This window comes from Triticum dicoccoides, chromosome 7A (assembly GCF_002162155.2).
Source record: "Triticum dicoccoides isolate Atlit2015 ecotype Zavitan chromosome 7A, WEW_v2.0, whole genome shotgun sequence".
NCBI classification, from domain to species: Eukaryota; Viridiplantae; Streptophyta; class Magnoliopsida; order Poales; family Poaceae; genus Triticum; species Triticum dicoccoides.
Window position 1 is genome coordinate 210,281,689 of NC_041392.1, and position 17,121 is coordinate 210,298,809.

General features: G+C 43.7%; 1 protein-coding gene across 1 annotated transcript; it reads right to left on the reverse strand.

Annotated features, from left to right (window-relative positions):
• Window positions 1-15,164: 15,164 nt before the first annotated feature.
• On the reverse strand, window positions 15,165-16,638 carry LOC119331666 (protein MIZU-KUSSEI 1-like). Its single transcript, XM_037604823.1, has 2 exons — window positions 15,733-16,638; window positions 15,165-15,626 (listed from the first exon to the last, which is right to left on the reverse strand). The coding sequence occupies exons 1-2, from the start codon at window positions 16,280-16,282 to the stop codon at window positions 15,319-15,321; spliced, it is 858 nt and encodes a 285-aa protein (XP_037460720.1). The 5' UTR covers window positions 16,283-16,638; the 3' UTR covers window positions 15,165-15,318.
• Between the last annotated feature and the right edge of the window lie 483 nt (window positions 16,639-17,121).

The window sequence follows — 17,121 nt, forward strand, 5'->3', positions numbered from 1 at the left end:
CTGTTTCTTTTGTTGTTTATCTTTTTTTGCTTCGTTCGATTTGATTCTTTTTGCCAACCGGAGTTCTTAAGTTGAACTTTCTGGTTAGATCTCTTATTTGGGTTTTACCTTTGCATTAGTTGAGTACTTATCGTGTGTTTGTTTGTTTGAGATAGAGTACCCGGAGTGCGCCGCTTGTTACTTCGAATCGTTAGGTTTTTCGAATCATCAGCAAGGCAAGTAACACTTTGATCATACCTCCTACTACCCAGTTTTGTTGCATTAGATCAATCCTCACACATTGCATGATTAGGATCTAATTAAATTGTGGGTTTGGGGAGTAGTTGAGGTAGAACCTATTACCTTTTATTATCAAACCTTTGGGAGTTACTATACGTTTGCTTATTATTGCTATGCTATGCTAGTAGACGTGGATTGGGTGAGTTTATTCATGACAGATGTGAGCTTTGTTAATTAATGGTTTATTTAAGGTGGCAACCTAAACACACATCTGGGTGGATTGAGGCACCTGGGTATTCCAGCGATTGCCTGTTTTCTTTTGGACCGCCACCCAGACTCAAAGGGATCATGAGATTATTCATACTAGAAACTTCTGTGTGCAGCCACAAGCTATTATGGGCTCTAGCATAGTTGACTAAGTCGTGCGAACTCTTACAGTGGTAGACTAGCAGATGTAGGGCATATAGGTTGGTACGGTCTACCCGTTCGTAAGGTGCTAGCGCTTCTGAAAGACTATGTCTCGGTCATCCGTTTCTCAAACACCATGCAGTGCAAGAAAACCAACGGAGGAGATCGAGTCTTTTGGGGAAAAGTGCGCAAACCTCTATAGAGTGTATAAACTAATCATGGTTAGCCGTGTCCCCAGTTATGGACATCTTGAGTATCTAGTACCTGGATTATCATGTGAATCTCAACATGTTACTATAAAATTGATTTTGATGGGTTTGTTTAATGATGATACTTAATTGGGATTGAGAATGCTGTCAACCATTCTCAATGTTTAACAACCACCATGATAGTTAAACAAATTTATTCCTTTGCAGTAGGGAAAAATTGGCTTTACGCAAAACTGTAACCATAGAGCTTTCCACCAGCCAAATATGCATATAGAATAGCTGTTTCATTCCATTACTCTCTATGTGTTACATTGCCAGCATATTCCATGTGCTGACCCATTTTCAGGCTGCAACGTTAATGTTGCAGACTTTTCAGATGACGATTAAGGAGTTTTAGATCGTGGTTCTATACTCAGTGATGCCGTTGGAGTTGATGGAGTCACTTATCTTCCAAGCCTTGCACTCTTATCGTTATTAGATGGCCTTAAGCCATATTTATTATAATAAGTTCTCTTTTGAGACACTCGATGTAATAAGTGTGTGATTCCTACTCTGCTATAAATCCTTCAAGTACTATGTGGTGTCAGCATTACTGATCCAGGGATGACACCGGAGCACAGAGATTGGACCGTTTGAGGTCTGGTCGCTACAAGATGGTATCAGAGCACACGCTGACTGTAGGACACGACCACTAAGCTAAAGACCTAGATCACTACTCACTCTCTTCTCTTCTGACCTCTCATCTTTTCTACTCTTTTAGGATGGCGGATGCAAGGAACAAGTTCGCTCAACCGGATGAAGATACACCCTTTGGACGTCACTTGAAGGAAGTCACTAGATACCTGAACATAGGAGTACCAAGCTTCACCGGAATCTACAACACCACTCTACCTGAAGAAGAGCGTTGGATGATTCAATTTCATGTTCCGGGAAGGACGTTCATGCCAGGCACTGAGCTCATAGAGTTTTCTTTCGATGCACCAACTTGGAGTCTAGGAAAGAGCATGGCAGCTCACATCGCCATGGGACGCATTGGAGAAGTCTACCACAATGATCTCAAGGATAATATCTACCAGATTTGTGGGCGCCGAGATGAGCACTGGGAGATGATCAGCACCAGAAAGGATAGATCAATTGCAGCTTTTATCCAGGAGTTAAACCAGCACATTCAACGTCAGGAGAACCAGATGTGCGCCGACATGATAGACCTGAAGAAGGCAAAGACAAGAATCAAGGAACTGGAGGAAGAACTCAAGGCTACACGTGAAGATTTTGAAGAAGAAATTGAAGTATTAGTGGAAAAGAATGACGATCTGATCAAGAAGATTGGAATATTCATGGGAGACCCTACACCGGTAGAAGAAGACGAAGAACCCAAGGAGATTCGCCCAGAAGACTACATCATCATCGACGACACCGACTCGGATCCAGATGATAGCGATGATGACTATGTTGATGAAGCTAGAGCAGATATCATGGAGTCTGCAACCGAAGAATATTTCTAGTAGACCACCCCAACAGTAGTAGTAGTCCACCATGTAAATATAGTAGTCCGAGCACTTTTGCGATAGTTAGATCGATTGTATGCCCTTGTTTGATTGATTGAATGAAGTGAATTGTTTGCTTTTGCCTCATGTGCATATGGGTAGTGTTTTCTCTTTAGGCCCCCTCTATTCTTAAATCTCATCTTTTCTAAACCATCAGATGCCTCCGAGACGTGACCCCGGATTTACCTTTCCACTGGAGCTCACTCAGTTGATCCAGCAGCAGAACACATTGATGCAGTTGCTAGTCCAGAATCAGAACCAGGGGAACAACAACAACAACAACAACAACAACAACCCACCACCACCACCACCTATTGATCACTTAGCCCGTTTTCTTAGGCTGAATCCGTCGGTGTTTTCCAGTAGCACCGAGCCGATAGTAGCAGATGATTGACTCCACGAGACAGCTAGAGAGTTGACCACAACAGGGTGCACGGATGTGGAGAAGGTGAAGTTTGCCGCCAATCAGCTTGAAGGACCCGCAGCATCATGGTGGGAGAATTTCACAGCCACTTTCCCTGTCGACACTGTCACGTGGGACCAGTTTCAGCAGGCTTTTCATACTGCCCATGTTTCAGCAGGAGCTATGGCCATGAAGAAGCGAGAGTTTCGCAACTTGCGCCAAGGAGGACGAACAGTTGGCCAGTATGTGGAGGACTTTAGTAAGTTAGCAGTTATGCCCCAGATGACGTTGGTACGGATGCAGCAAAGCAGGAGAAATTTCTGGAAGGACTGAATGATGAGTTGAGCATGCAGTTGATGGTAGCAACCTTCAACAACTACCAAGAGTTGGTAGATCGTGCTCTCGTGATTGAAGGGAAGCAGCAGCAAATTGAGAATCGCAAGAGGAAGTATGCACAAGGAAAGTACAATTCAGGAGCTCAGCAGAAGCCATGATTTACCCCTAGGCCAGGAGGACATTTTCAGCATACCCATGGTGGAGGAAGCTCGCACAATCACAATGGCCCCAAGAATGGTAATGGGAATGGAGGAAGCAACAGCCAGAACCGCACCCACCCATCAACCCCAGCCAAGAAAGACCTGAGCCAAGTCACTTGTTTTAAGTGCCAGAAGACCAAACATTATGCCAATGAATGTCCTGAATCCCAGGATGGAAATGGCAATGGAAGCTCTGGGAAGAAGCCGAACCCTTTCAACAGTGGACAGGTGAACCACGTTAACGTGGAGGAGGTTGAAGAGCAGCCGGATGCAGTAATCGGTAAGTTTTTGGTTAAGTCATTTACTGCACTCGTTCTTTTCGATACTGGTGCATCGCATTCATACATATCAAGGGGATTCGTGGATAAGTATAAACTACCAACCCAAGCCCTTAGGTCACCCATGTTAGTAACCTCGCCTGGAGCAGAATATATGGCTAGTCTATGGTGTGATCGGTTACCATTAAGGATTGGTAACTATGTTTTTCCCTCATACCTAATAGTGTTGGAATCCCAAGGATTGGATGTGATATTAGGCATGGATTGGTTGTCAAAGTATGAAGCGAATATTGAATGTGCCAGTAAGTCAATTTTACTTACCACCCCGGAAGGGAGAAGGATCAAGTATGTATCCCGACATGTGCTAAAGAGGACTCAAGTAAATTGTTTAACCGGAGTTGTGCAGGAGGAAGTACCAGTAGTGAAGGATTTCCTCGAAGTATTTCCAGAAGAGTTGCCAGGCATGCCACCGGATAGAGATATTGAGTTTCTGATTGAGCTTTTTCCAGGCACATGACCAATATCAAAGAGACCATATAGGATGCCTGCAAAGGATTTGGTGGAAATTAAGTAGCAAATTAAGGAGTTACTGGATAAAGGATACATTCGCCCAAGTTCTTCACCTTGGGGATCGCCAGTACTTCTAGTGGAGAAGAAGGATGGATCGTTAAGGATGGTTGTCGATTATCGAGGATTGAATGAAGTAACCATCAAGAACAAGTACCCACTACCGATGATCAATGATCTGTTTGATCGATTGCAAGGAGCTAAGGTATTTTCCAAGATTGATCTGCGATCAGGATACCACCAGTTGAAGATTCGAGAACGGGATATACCTAAGACGGCTTTTACCACCAAGTATGGGCTGTACGAGTATACCGTTATGTCATTTGGTCTGACTAACGCACCTGCATATTTTATGAACATGATGAACAAAGTGTTTATGGAGTTCTTGGATAAGTTCATCGTAGTGTTCATTGATGATATCCTGGTTTACTCGAAGAATGAAGAGGAGCATAAGGAACATTTGCGTTTGGTTCTTGGAAAGCTCAGAGAACATCAATTATATGCCAAGTTTAGTAAATGTGAGTTTTGGTTGAAGGAAGTTGGATTTCTCGGACACGTTATATCCAGAGAAGGTATAGCAGTAGATCCCACTAAAGTTGATACCGTGACCAAGTGGGAAGCACCAACCACCGTGGGAGAGATCCGGAGTTTTCTTGGACTCGCAGGATACTACCGGAGGTTTATTGAGAATTTCTCAAAGATTGCGAAGCCTATGACGGAGTTGTTGAAGAAGGATACCAAGTTCATATGGACTGAGGAATGTGAGGCTAGTTTTCAGGAGTTGAAGAAACGTTTGGTTACCTCACCAGTGTTAATTTTATCGGATCAGACCAAGGATTATGAGGTCTATTATGACGCTTCACGTCGAGGACTTGGAGCAGTGCTTATGCAGGAAGGAAGAGTTGTTTCATATGCCTCACGACAGCTTAAGCCTCATGAGTTGAATTATGCTACGCATGATTTGGAGTTAGCAGCCGTAGTACATGCATTGAAGACTTGGAGACATTTTCTAATTGGAAACCATTGCGAGGTGTACACGGATCACAAGAGTTTGAAGTATATTTTGACACAGAAGGAGTTGAACCTCAGACAAAGGAGATGGTTGGAGCTCATCAAGGATTATGATATGAAATTGCATTATCACCCCGGAAAGGCTAACGTAGTAGCTGACGCATTAAGCCGTAAGAGCCATGTCAACACCTTAATGACGGGAGATTTACCAAGGGAGTTAGCCGAAAATCTTCGAGAGCTATGTTTGGAAATAGTTCCAAGAGGCTATGTAGAAGCATTGGAGATTCAGTCTACTTTGATGGATAAGATAAGAGAAGTTCAAAGGACTGACAAGGAGATTGCTTCTATTAAGGAGAAAATGAGCAAAGGAAAAGCTAAGGGATTTTGTGAGGATGAGCACGATACCCTATGGTTTGAAGACCGTGTCTATGTACCAAATGATTCGGAGATCAGGAAGCTAATTCTGCAAGAGGCCCATGACTCACCATACTTGATTCACCCAGGAAATACCACGATGTATTTGGATTTGAAGGATATTTTCTGGTGGACCGGAATGAAGAAGGATATTGCGGAATATGTAGCAGTTTGTGATGTATGTCAGAGAGTAAAGGCAGAGGATCAGAAGCCAGCAGGATTGCTACAACCATTGCCGATACCCGAATGGAAGTGCGATAAGCTAGGCATGGACTTTATTACAGGATTTCCCAGAACACGTTCAGGCTATGACTCGATATGGGTTGTAGTCGATCGTTTGACAAAGGTAGCTCATTTCATTCCAGTGAAGACTACCTATACCAGTGCAAAGTTGGCAAAGATATACATGACAAGGATCGTATGTCTGCATGGAGTTCCAAGGAGCATTGTATCAGATAGAGGAACCTAGTTTACCTCAAAGTTCTGGAATCAGTTGCATGAGACTTTGGGAACCAGACTGGAGTTTAGCAAAACTTTCCACCCGCAGACAGATGGACAGACCAAGAGAGTAAATCAGATTTTGGAGGATATGCTAAGAGCTTGTGTGCTAGATTATGGATCTAGTTGGGATGAGAATTTGCCATATGCAGAGTTCTCTTACAACAACAGCTATCAATCCAGTTTGAAGATGGCCCCTTTCGAAGCCTTGTACGAAAGGAGGTGCAGGACCCCATTGTCTTGGGATGAAGTTGGGGACCGCCAGTTGTTTGGACCGGATCTGATAAAGGAGTCTGAACAGAAAGTGAAATTGATTCGCGATAGGCTCAAGGTAGCTCAGTCCAGGCAGAAGAGTTATGCACACTCTAAATGCAAGCAGACAGTTTACAAAGTCGGAGACCTAGTTTATCTTTGAGTATCTCCACTTCGAGGAGTTAAGCACTCTGGAGTTAAGGGAAAACTAGCGCCACGTTTTGTAGGCCCATACAAAGTTTTGGAGCGTATGGGAGAAGTAGCCTACAAGTTGGAATTACCCGAAGGACTGTCAGGAGTTTACAACGTGTTTCATGTATCCCAGTGAAGAAGTGCCACGCAGAGATGGCCGACATACCGCTGAGAGATACGGTACCACTAGAAGTGATTCAGTTGGATAGTGATTTGACCTATGAGAAGAAACCAGTTAATATTCTAGAGTATGCCAGTCGAGTCACCCGCAGCAAGGTTATCAAGTTTTGCAAGGTTCAGTGGAGCCATCACACGGAGGATGAAGCCACCTGGGAACGAGAGGAAGATTTGCTGAAAGACCACCCTCACCTATTTTCTAGCCAACCCGAATCTCGAGGGCGAGATTCATCTTAAGGGGGTAGGTTTGTAACATCCCAAATTTTCAATTTGGAATGTTATACCCTAGATCATCATTGCATATCATATTTATTACATTTTGGTTGATCCTAGAAATTTCACGCAACTCAAGGACCCTCGGAGAGAGTTGGGGATTTCGCTATTTTCATATTTGAGTTGTCTCAAATTTTGAAAATAGGATCATTTGATTTTATTTATTTTATCTTCAATTATTTCTATTATAAAAATTATGAGAGAGGGAATAAAATGACTTTCCCAAAATAAAGAAATATTGAGGATTTAATAAAAAAATCAAATAAGATTTTATTTGGTTTATTTGCTATTTTATTTGAATTTAGGAAAAATGTGCGTTTTTCAAAATTGCATTTAGGCGCCAAATAAATGTTCATCCTGTGTGGCTTGATTTTAGAAGCCGGGGAAATTTTATTTCGGAATTTTTGGAGTCCGTTTAGTATTTCTTTCGTTAGTTTTTCTGTGCGGAATTATTTTTAAAAAAATCAGAACCGACTCCGGGCCGTACCCGAGCGGGACTCCGCCCGGGGGGCCTTTTTAAGCCGACCCCGCCGAGCCGCCGAAGCCCACCAGCCCGCCCGCCGAAACCCTAGCGCCGCGCCGCCGCGCCGCGCCGCCGCCCCGCCCCGCCCCACGCCGCCTCGCCCCGCGCCGCGCCGCCCCGCCGCCCCGCTGCCCGAGATAGCCGCCGTCGCCGACGGTTTTCCTCAGAAAACCGCCCGGTTTTTTTAGATCCATTTTTTATTAGAACGTTTTTTTACGGTTTAGTTATTTAGCGAGCGTTCGCTCGTTCGTTTGTTTTAACGAATGTGTTCGTCGGTTAGATCCAGATAACGAACGTTCGTTCGTTAATCTGTTCGTCGTTTTTCTTTTTCTCGGATTTTCCGTGATTATTTCTGATCCAATTTTCGTTTTAGTATAACTTTTCGCTCGTTTATCGGAATCAGGCGATTCAAGCGCCTGGAGTTTCATCTCGAAACCCTCTGTCCGATTAACCAACTTAAACAAGTTTTTGCTTCTGTAAAAACTGCCTTAGATCCAGAATAGTAAACGAAGCCTGTTTCTTTTGTTGTTTGTCTTTCGTTGCTTCGTTCGATTTGATTCTTTTTGCCAACCGGAGTTCTTAAGTTGAACTTTCTGGTTAGATCTCTTATTTGAGTTTTACCTGTGCATTAGTTGAGTACTTATTGTGTGTGTTTTTGTTTGCGATAGAGTACCCGGAGTGCGCCGCTTGTTACTTCGAATCATTAGGTTTCCCGAATTATCAGCAAGGCAAGTAACACTTTGATCATACCTCCTACTACCCAGTTTTATTGCATTAGATCAATCCTCACACATTGCATGATTAGGATCTAATTAAATTGTGGGTTTGGGGAGTAGTTGAGGTAGAACCTATTACCTGTTTATTATCAAACCTTTGGGAGTTACTCTACGTTTGCTTATTATTGCTATGCTATGCTAGTAGACGTGGATTGGGTGAGTTTATCCATGACAGATGTGAGCTTTGTTAATTAATGGTTTATTTAAGGTGGCAACCTAAACACACATCTGGGTGGATTGAGGCACCTGGGTATTCCAGCGATTGCCTATTTTCTTTTGGACCGCCACCCAGACTCAAAGGGATCATGAGATTATTCATACTAGAAACTTCTGTGTGCAGCCACAAGCTATTATGGGCTCTAGCATAGTTGACTAAGTCGTGCGAACTCTTATAGTGGTAGACTAGCAGATGTAGGGGATGTAGGTTGGTACGGTCTACCCGTTCGTAAGGTGCTAGCGCTTCTGAAAGACTATGTCTCAGTCATCCGTTTCTCAAACACCATGGAGTGCGAGAAAACCAACGGAGGAGATCGAGTCTTGTGGGGAAAAGTGTGCAAACCTCTGCAGAGTGTATAAACTAATCATGGTTAGCCGTGTCCCCGGTTATGGACATCTTGAGTATCTAGTACCTGAATTATCATGTGAATCTCAATATGTTACTATAAAATTAATTTTGATGGGTTTGTTTAATGATGATACTTAATTGGGATTGAGAATGCTGTCAACCATTCTCAATGTTTAACAACCACCGTGATAGTTAAACAAATTTATTCCTTTGCAGTAGGGAAAAATTGGCTTTACGCAAAACTGTAACCATAGAGCTTTCCACCAGCCAAATATGCATATAGAATAGTCGTTTCATTCCATTACTCTCTATGTGTTACATTGCCAGCATATTTCATGTGCTGACCCGTTTTCGGGCTGCAACGTTAATGTTGCAGACTTTTCAGATGATGATTAAGGAGTTTTAGGTCGTGGTTCTATACTCAGTGATGTCGTTGGAGTTGATGGACTCACTTATCTTCCAAGCCTTCCATTGTTATCGTTATTAGATGGCCTTAAGCCATATTTATTGTAATAAGTTCTCTTTTGAGACACTCAATGTAATAAGTGTGTGATTGCTACTCTGCTATAAATTCTTCAAGTACTGTGTGGTGTCAGCATTACTGATCCATGGATGACACCGGAGCACAGAGATTGGACCGTTTGAGGTCTGGTCGCTACAGTGCAACATGTTCATGATCAAGTTTCTTAAAATTCATTATATCTTTCCTAAGGGAGATGATCTAAGCGGGAGGGAAATACTTGGAAATAAAAGCATGTTTACACTTATTCCATGAATCAATACTATTGTTAGGAAAAGATGAAAATCAAGTCTTAGCACGATCTTGTAGTGAGAACATAAATAGCTTCAATTTAACAATATTATTATCCACATCCTTTTCTTTTGCATATCACACAACTCAACGAAAGTGTTTAAATGAGATGCAGCATCTTCGTTAGGACTACCAGAAAATTGTTCTTTCATAACAAGATTCAATAAGGCGGCATTGGTTTCATAAGATTCCGCACTAGTGGCGGGAGCAATCGGAGTACTAATAAAATCATTATTATTAGATTTTGAGAAATCACAGAACTTGGTATTTTCTTGAGACATAGTGACCAAGCAAGCAATCTAGCACACAAGCAAACAGAAAAGCAAACGAAAAGACGAATGAAAAGAAGGCGAATAAAAAGAAAAATATTTTTGTGTTTTTCTGAAAACTTTTTAGAAGTGGGGGAGAGAAAAACGAGAGACAAATAGCAAACAATGTAAGTGCAAGAGATGGGAATTTATGATAGGTACTTGGTAGTCTTGACATAGAACCTCCCCGACAATGGCGCCAGAAATTATTCTGGCTACTTCTTGAGCTTGCGTTGAATTTTTCCTTGAATAGGACAGGATGATACAACAAAGTAGAGATAAGTATTTTCCTCAGTTAAGAATCAAGGTATCAATCCAGTAGGAGGCAGAAGCAACTCCCTAATAGATGCACCTGCACAAACTAACAAACACTTGCACACAACGCGAAAAAGGGTTGTCAATCCCTTCACGATCACTAGCAAGAGTGATATCGAATAAAGATAGATATGAAAGATAAGTAAAAGGCAAAAATAAAGTAAACAAAAAAATTGAAGCAAGGTATTTTTGGTTTTATAGATTTAAAAATATATGATGAGAAATAGACCCGGGGCCATAGGTTTCACTAGAGGCTTCTCTCTTAAAGAAAGTATACGGTGGGTAAACAAATTACTGTTAAGCAATTCATAGAAAAGCGCAAAGTTATGACGATATCTAAGGCAATGATCATGAATATAGTCATCACGTCCGTGACAAGTAGACCGACTCCTGCCTGCTTCTACTACTATTACTGCACACATCGACCGCTATCCAACATGCATCTAGAGTATTAAGTTCATAAGAACGGAGTAATGCCTTAAGCAAGATGACATGATGTAGAGGGATAAATCCAATGAATATGGTAAAAAAATCTTTTTATCCATAATGGCAACAATACAATACGTGCCTCGCTACCCCTATTGTCACTGGGTGAGGACACCGCAAGATTGAACCCATCACAAAGCACCTCTCACATTGCAAGAAAAACCAATCTAATTGGCCAAACCAAATCGATAGATCGGAGAGAAATACAAAGCTAACTTAATCATGCATAAAGGAGTTCAGAAAAGACTCAAAGAATATTCATAGATAATCTGATCATAAATCAACAATTCATCGGATCTCAACAAATGCACCGCAAAACAAGATTACATCGAATAGATCTCCAAGAACATCGAGGAGAACATTGTATTGAAGATCAAAGAGAGAGAAGAAGCCATCTAGCTACTAGCTATGGACCCTTAGGTCTGTGGTAAACTACTCACACATCATCGGAAGGGCAGCAAGGTTGGTGTAGAGGCCCTCTGTGATCGAATCTCCCTCCGGCAGAGTGCAGAAAAGGCCCCAAGATGGGATCTCACAAGAACAAAAGCTTGTGGCGGCAGAAAAGTATTTTTGGTGTGCCGTCTGACGTAAGGGGAATATTTGGGTACTTATGGAGCTAGAGTTAGGGTTAGGAGATCTGTGAGGGGCCCACAAGCCTAGGCCCCCATGGGGTGCGCCCCTAGGGCTTGTTGCCTCCTCGTGGGTCTTCTGGCCTCCTCCCCAAGCTTCCTAGGTATCTTGTTGTCCAAGAAAAATCGTCAAAAAATTTTGTTTGGTTTGGACTCCGTTTGGTATTGGTTTTCTGTAAAAGACAAACAAGGAAAAAAAATAGCAACTGGCACTGGGCACTAGGTTAATAGGTTAGTCCCAAAAATGATACAATATAGCATATTAATGCATATAAAACATGCAAAGTAGATAATATAATAGCATGGAACAATCAAAAATTATAGATACGTTGAAGATGTATCAACAAGCCATTCACTTTGTGTCATTGTTGGTTGAATTGAATGGAAAACCAAAGTGGCAAACTTGCCGATGACCTCAAGAACTATAACAAGAAGTTGAATAAAAACCATGGCAAAAGCTCCCAACAAGCCATTGGACTGGATGACAAAGATGAGGAAGGTGGGACAAGCCACTATGCCAAAGAGGAACATCCAATTGATGGAAAACAAGTGAGAGAAGGGCAGGGCCGCACGTGATGCCGCGACGAGCAAAATATCCACCACATGGACAACGTCTTTTCAGCAAGGAGGATAAAGAAGGAGGAGAGGTACAAACTCTTCTTGGATGCGCAAAAAGAGAGGACGGATTGAGACCAGGAGAGGGTGAACAAGAAGTTGCAACTTCAGAAGGAGAAGATAGACCTGGAGAAGCATGAGGCGTACGTCAAATGTGGGGTTGAGAAGGCAAAGACTTTTGGATCAATTAAGCTCGAGAAATCGAGGTTGCGGCTCACTCAGGACGCGGAGGATTTGAGGGTCATGTTGGCCGACACTACCCTCTTGGACCCGGCAGTCAAGAAGTGGCTTGAGGCGAAGAAAAGGAGATCAATGCCCAGAAAGCAAGCGCCGAATGCTCTATTCTTCTATCACCTATTTATGAATTGTCGTATTTTCTTTTGGTATGTGTTGAATTGTGTTTTATTTTGCATTGTTGAATTGGTGGTGAATTTGTGCTATATGATCGATGGATGTGCAAGGATTTTCATGCATTTGAGGGTTTAGATATGAGGGGTGTGGTTGTCCGGCACTGAACGCGTTCGCGGATGTTTAGGGGGGTGTATTTGCCCAGTCCAAGTGTAGATGCTCTTATAAGTCTTTCTATACCGTTTGTCAAGTGAATTGATTGGAAACAAAAAAATGTGTTGGCTTTGATGCCGATATATGTTCTCGTTCTGTCAATTTGTTTTGTGAGGATTGGATCATATCAGTATGATGCTATGTGGCTTTGAGAGTCTATCTCAACGTAAGCAAGAAATAGCCGGTGGTCCACTCGCGAGGCAAGGGCCCGAGTTCGAGTCCCCGCGGCTGCACCATTTTGTGTTTCTATGTCTTTCTTTTCCCCACTAATAGGTGGAACCAACACATAAAGAGCGCATTAATTTGTTCCTCGTAGGCATAACTAACAGAGAGTTAACTGCGAGTGAGGGAAGTGTACTCAAATGTACATTAAACATAAGTTACAGGGCTAATTTGTTTTATTTTTCCAACTTTATGTATGAATCTGTACCTGTCATATAAATCCATGCATCGAGATGCAGTAAACTCTTATAAGTTCTACAATACATATCTTTTTAGGTGATTTTTTTAATTAAAGAAGGGGGCTTGAATAGCAAAAGGTGGCATGGTTTACATAACTAGGGTAGCACATATGGATTATTTCATCTCAAGGATATCATCAAGCGGATGAACACCATCTTGATATGCCAATCAAAAAAGAGGAAACATATTGATGTGCCTATCGAACTAGCTTTGTTATCACATTTTAGTGCTACCTGCAGCATAAAGAGCAGGGAATAATGATTAGCTTTAGTTAAGAGTGAGTCGGACTAGGAGTGGTATACTAAAAGACGAGCAAAGCAAAAAAAAAGTCCAGAGTTCCCCATCTCCCCTTTGGATTTTATTTCTCCTTTGTACTACTTTTAAAAGATTTCCAATACTTGCAAGTTGCAAGTGCGTGAAAAACTATGTGTAGAACCTCTCAAAATTGTAACAAAATGGCATATCTCACGCTAACTAGTTTCTTTGTTTTGCTAACATATATATGTTCCCTACTCTATGCGGACAACTACCTCACATCACTACCACATTTTGAGTGCTAGTATAGCCCCAAGTAGCGACAACACAAGCACACAACCTTGGAAATGAAATAATTTTGTCAGGTTGCAGGTAATATCCATGGCCATGTAAAATTATACGACCTCAGCTTTTAAATATGAGACATTTTGACAGTTTAAATTGAACTGCCAAAATGTCTTGCACCGAATTGGATTTACACACGAGAAAACCAGAAGGATAGATCTAATAGCGAGTACTACAAAATTCTGGTTCTCTTGTGCTTAGATATATTTTTCGTTGCTTAGTGTGTGTATCGAACCTGATAGCAGAAATTTTGTAGATTGTGGAAACTTTTGTTAATATTTTTTTTTTGAAATATAAATATATGTGGCTATTCAATTACGTTTTTGTGATTTGGAAACGTTGTCGCACAACATGTGTGCTCTCATGACAATAGCAAGGGTGGTTATGTTGCTCTCAAGCTTGTCGGAGTGCAAGACCATGTCTTGTGTGAAATATCACAAACTGCATGAAAAGGGCACAATGGATACTTTGTCTTTTGGTTCGTCCACTCTTCGAGAAGTGCTCATATAGTCATGAAGCCGTAGTGGAACTCACTAAAATCCATGAGACCACCATGAATAAAGGAGTGGTCAGAAAATTTTCCATATATATTTCAACCGAGTGTTAAATATACAAGCTTAGAAAAAATACATGGTTGATATTGATCTTGTTTAAAGGATCTTGTTAACGTCAATATGATGGTTAAAACAGACCTGAAGATGGATATCCGGCTAAAGATACATCATTTTTTTCCTTTGTGTGGAGAAAAACTAAATGGGTAGATTGAACATGGGGGCTAGGAAAACAGTAGCATAATTTGCAATGAACACAAATATGCACACAACTTTTTTGTTGAAACTATATGCGAACGAAACTTAATTCAAACTTTCGGTTTGAAAGTATGGGAGATGGTGCGGGTGATGCATATGCAACTCTACCAAAAACTATCATGCATGGACCTAGTGCAGTAATTAAGGACTATTCATATAAACCAGCTCACGAATCTTGAAGCAAATGCGTAGAATGCATGCGTACCCCTGCCCCTGCATTCGCCATGAATTTCTGCAAATTGTACTATATACTCTCTCCTTCCGGGGATACTTGTCGCTCAGACGGATATATCTAGCATTAAAATATGTTTATATTTATCAATTTAAGCGACAAGTATTTCTGTACGGCGGTACTACTCCCTCTGTTCCTAAATATAAGTCTTTTTAGAGATTTTAATACACACTACATATGGATGTAGATAGACGTACTTTAGAGTGTAAATTCACTCATTTTGCTCTGTATATAGTTCATAGTGAAATCTTCTTTTCTTTAGAGATGGAACACCATGCATTCCATCAAGTCGTGAAATCTCTTAAAAGACTTATATTTAGGAACGGATGGATCGAGTACTAGTTAATTATAACCTAACCATGTATATTACCATTGCTTAAATGCGTTGGTGTTACCATACATGCTGAACACAAGTCTAGAAGGGGGACATTAGGAAGGTTGCATTTAGCTTACCATACCGGTGCACAACAACTTAAAGAGCATAAACCAAAATAAACCAGTGAGAATATTGTCAGTGCATCAACAGACCGCCAGTTTCACATAACCAAGAATCAAACATACACGCTTAACTTATTACCGCAAAAAGAAAAACGCATAACTTTTTTTAGGGTTAACCCATGGAATGAAAAACATAGGATATTGTCAGACTCTGAGGAGGTAGATGCTGAGCTCGGGCCCACCGTTGCCGTCGGGGTTTATCATGTAGAACGCTTCAGAGTCCCTGGATCCCACCACCCTCTCGAACCTGGCCCTCATGTACATCAGGTCCCCCTCGCCGGCGCCGCCGTCCGGGACGACGCCAGCGCCGACGGAGACGGGCTCGACGGCTCGGAGCAGCCGCCACTCCTCCGCGCCGCACTCCCTCCGCACGGCGTACCCGCACTTGCGCCCGTTGCAGTACGCTCGCCACGTCGGCTCCTCCACCAGCGCCGTCCGCCGCCTCTCGCCGCCTGCATGCATGTACACGTCACGTGGAGACACGTACGACGTCGATCGATCGCAACGGCATGTATACAAGGCTTACGTAGAAAGCATGGTACGTACGTATGGTATTACCTGTGTTGTGTGCAGGCGTCTTCTCGCACTCGAGGGCGATGCGGACGAGGCCGGAGGACATCTCCCTGACGAGCGCGCCGGTGGAGTACGCGGCCAGCTCCACCATGAGCGCCGGCGGCGCGCGCGGGTCGATCTGCAGAGCCAGGTGCACGCGGCCCCGGCGCCGGCCGAAGATGGTGCCGGTGACGCTGGACCCCATCGGCCTGCGCCCGCGCCGGCGCCGCGCGCGCGCCACCACGGCCAGGACCGCGGACCGGAGCCGCGCGAGCGCCTCGCGGCGCTTCCCTGACGGCTCAAGGGTTCCTCCTCCGGCAACAGCATCCGCGACGGACGGAGTAGAGACGACGAAGGTGGCTCCCTCGTCTTCCAGTTCCACCTCATCGTGGACGTCAGGTTCTTGCCCGGCGAGCGGCGGGCCGTGGCGCACCTTGCCGGGGCGCTTCCTGAGCAGCCAGGGGATGCCGCCGCTCGCCGTGGCACCCCTGGACGGCGGGAGCGGCGACGGCGGCGGCTGCGAGGCGGCCACCGCCGCACGTAAGGTTCCCGCCATGACGACGGCTCACTTCACTCCTCAGCCCTGGCTCAGAAGCGGCCTATGCGTGCGTATCTCTAGTCGATCTGTACTATGTTTTTGCGACGGCAAACGCCAGTATATGAACAAGCAACAAAGCGCGCCTCGAGAGAGAGAGAGAGAGAGAGAGAGAGACAGCCGCAGGCCGCAGAGAGTGACAGCTTTAGCCGCAGAAGGATTTCGTCGGCTTTAGACGTGCGGGCTGCGCTTTTGGCATGCAGCGGGGCGGGCACCAGCTGCGATATCTGCGTGGATACTCGGCGCTTTGAGCGGGGGCATGCACGGCTGCGCATACACGCCGGGGCGAAAGACTGGGGAGAGAGGGCGGTGGGCAGAGCAGGCAGACCTACACGTACCGAACTGGCAGCGATTAAGGAAGAAGGGGGCAGCCACGATGGCGACGGCCGTGGATTTTAGCTGCTTCCCCCTCCGTCGCTTTCGCGGGAGGAGGAGCCGGGGGAGACAGGGCATTGGGAGGCGGAACGTGTGACGTGCATATGACACTGACACAGTGTTTTCAGAAAGAAAAAAAGTGACGTGATCGTTGCCTTTGCAGAACGCTGCTCAGCCACAGCGGTTAATTAGCGGAACCCGGAAATTTGTGGGAATCGGCACAGAATGGTGGGATGCCGTTTCTTTTGGGATGAGATGTGGCTAGATTAATCATGCAGAAATGAATTATAGAGCAGCTAGCTCAGGGTGTGTGTATCGGCCATACCGCACTGAATTGATAGAAAATTGCAGATTGATCGAGTGCGCTAACCCTTCCAATCATGATTAGTCTCTCAGAGGATTATCTAACAGGCCACCAGGCGATC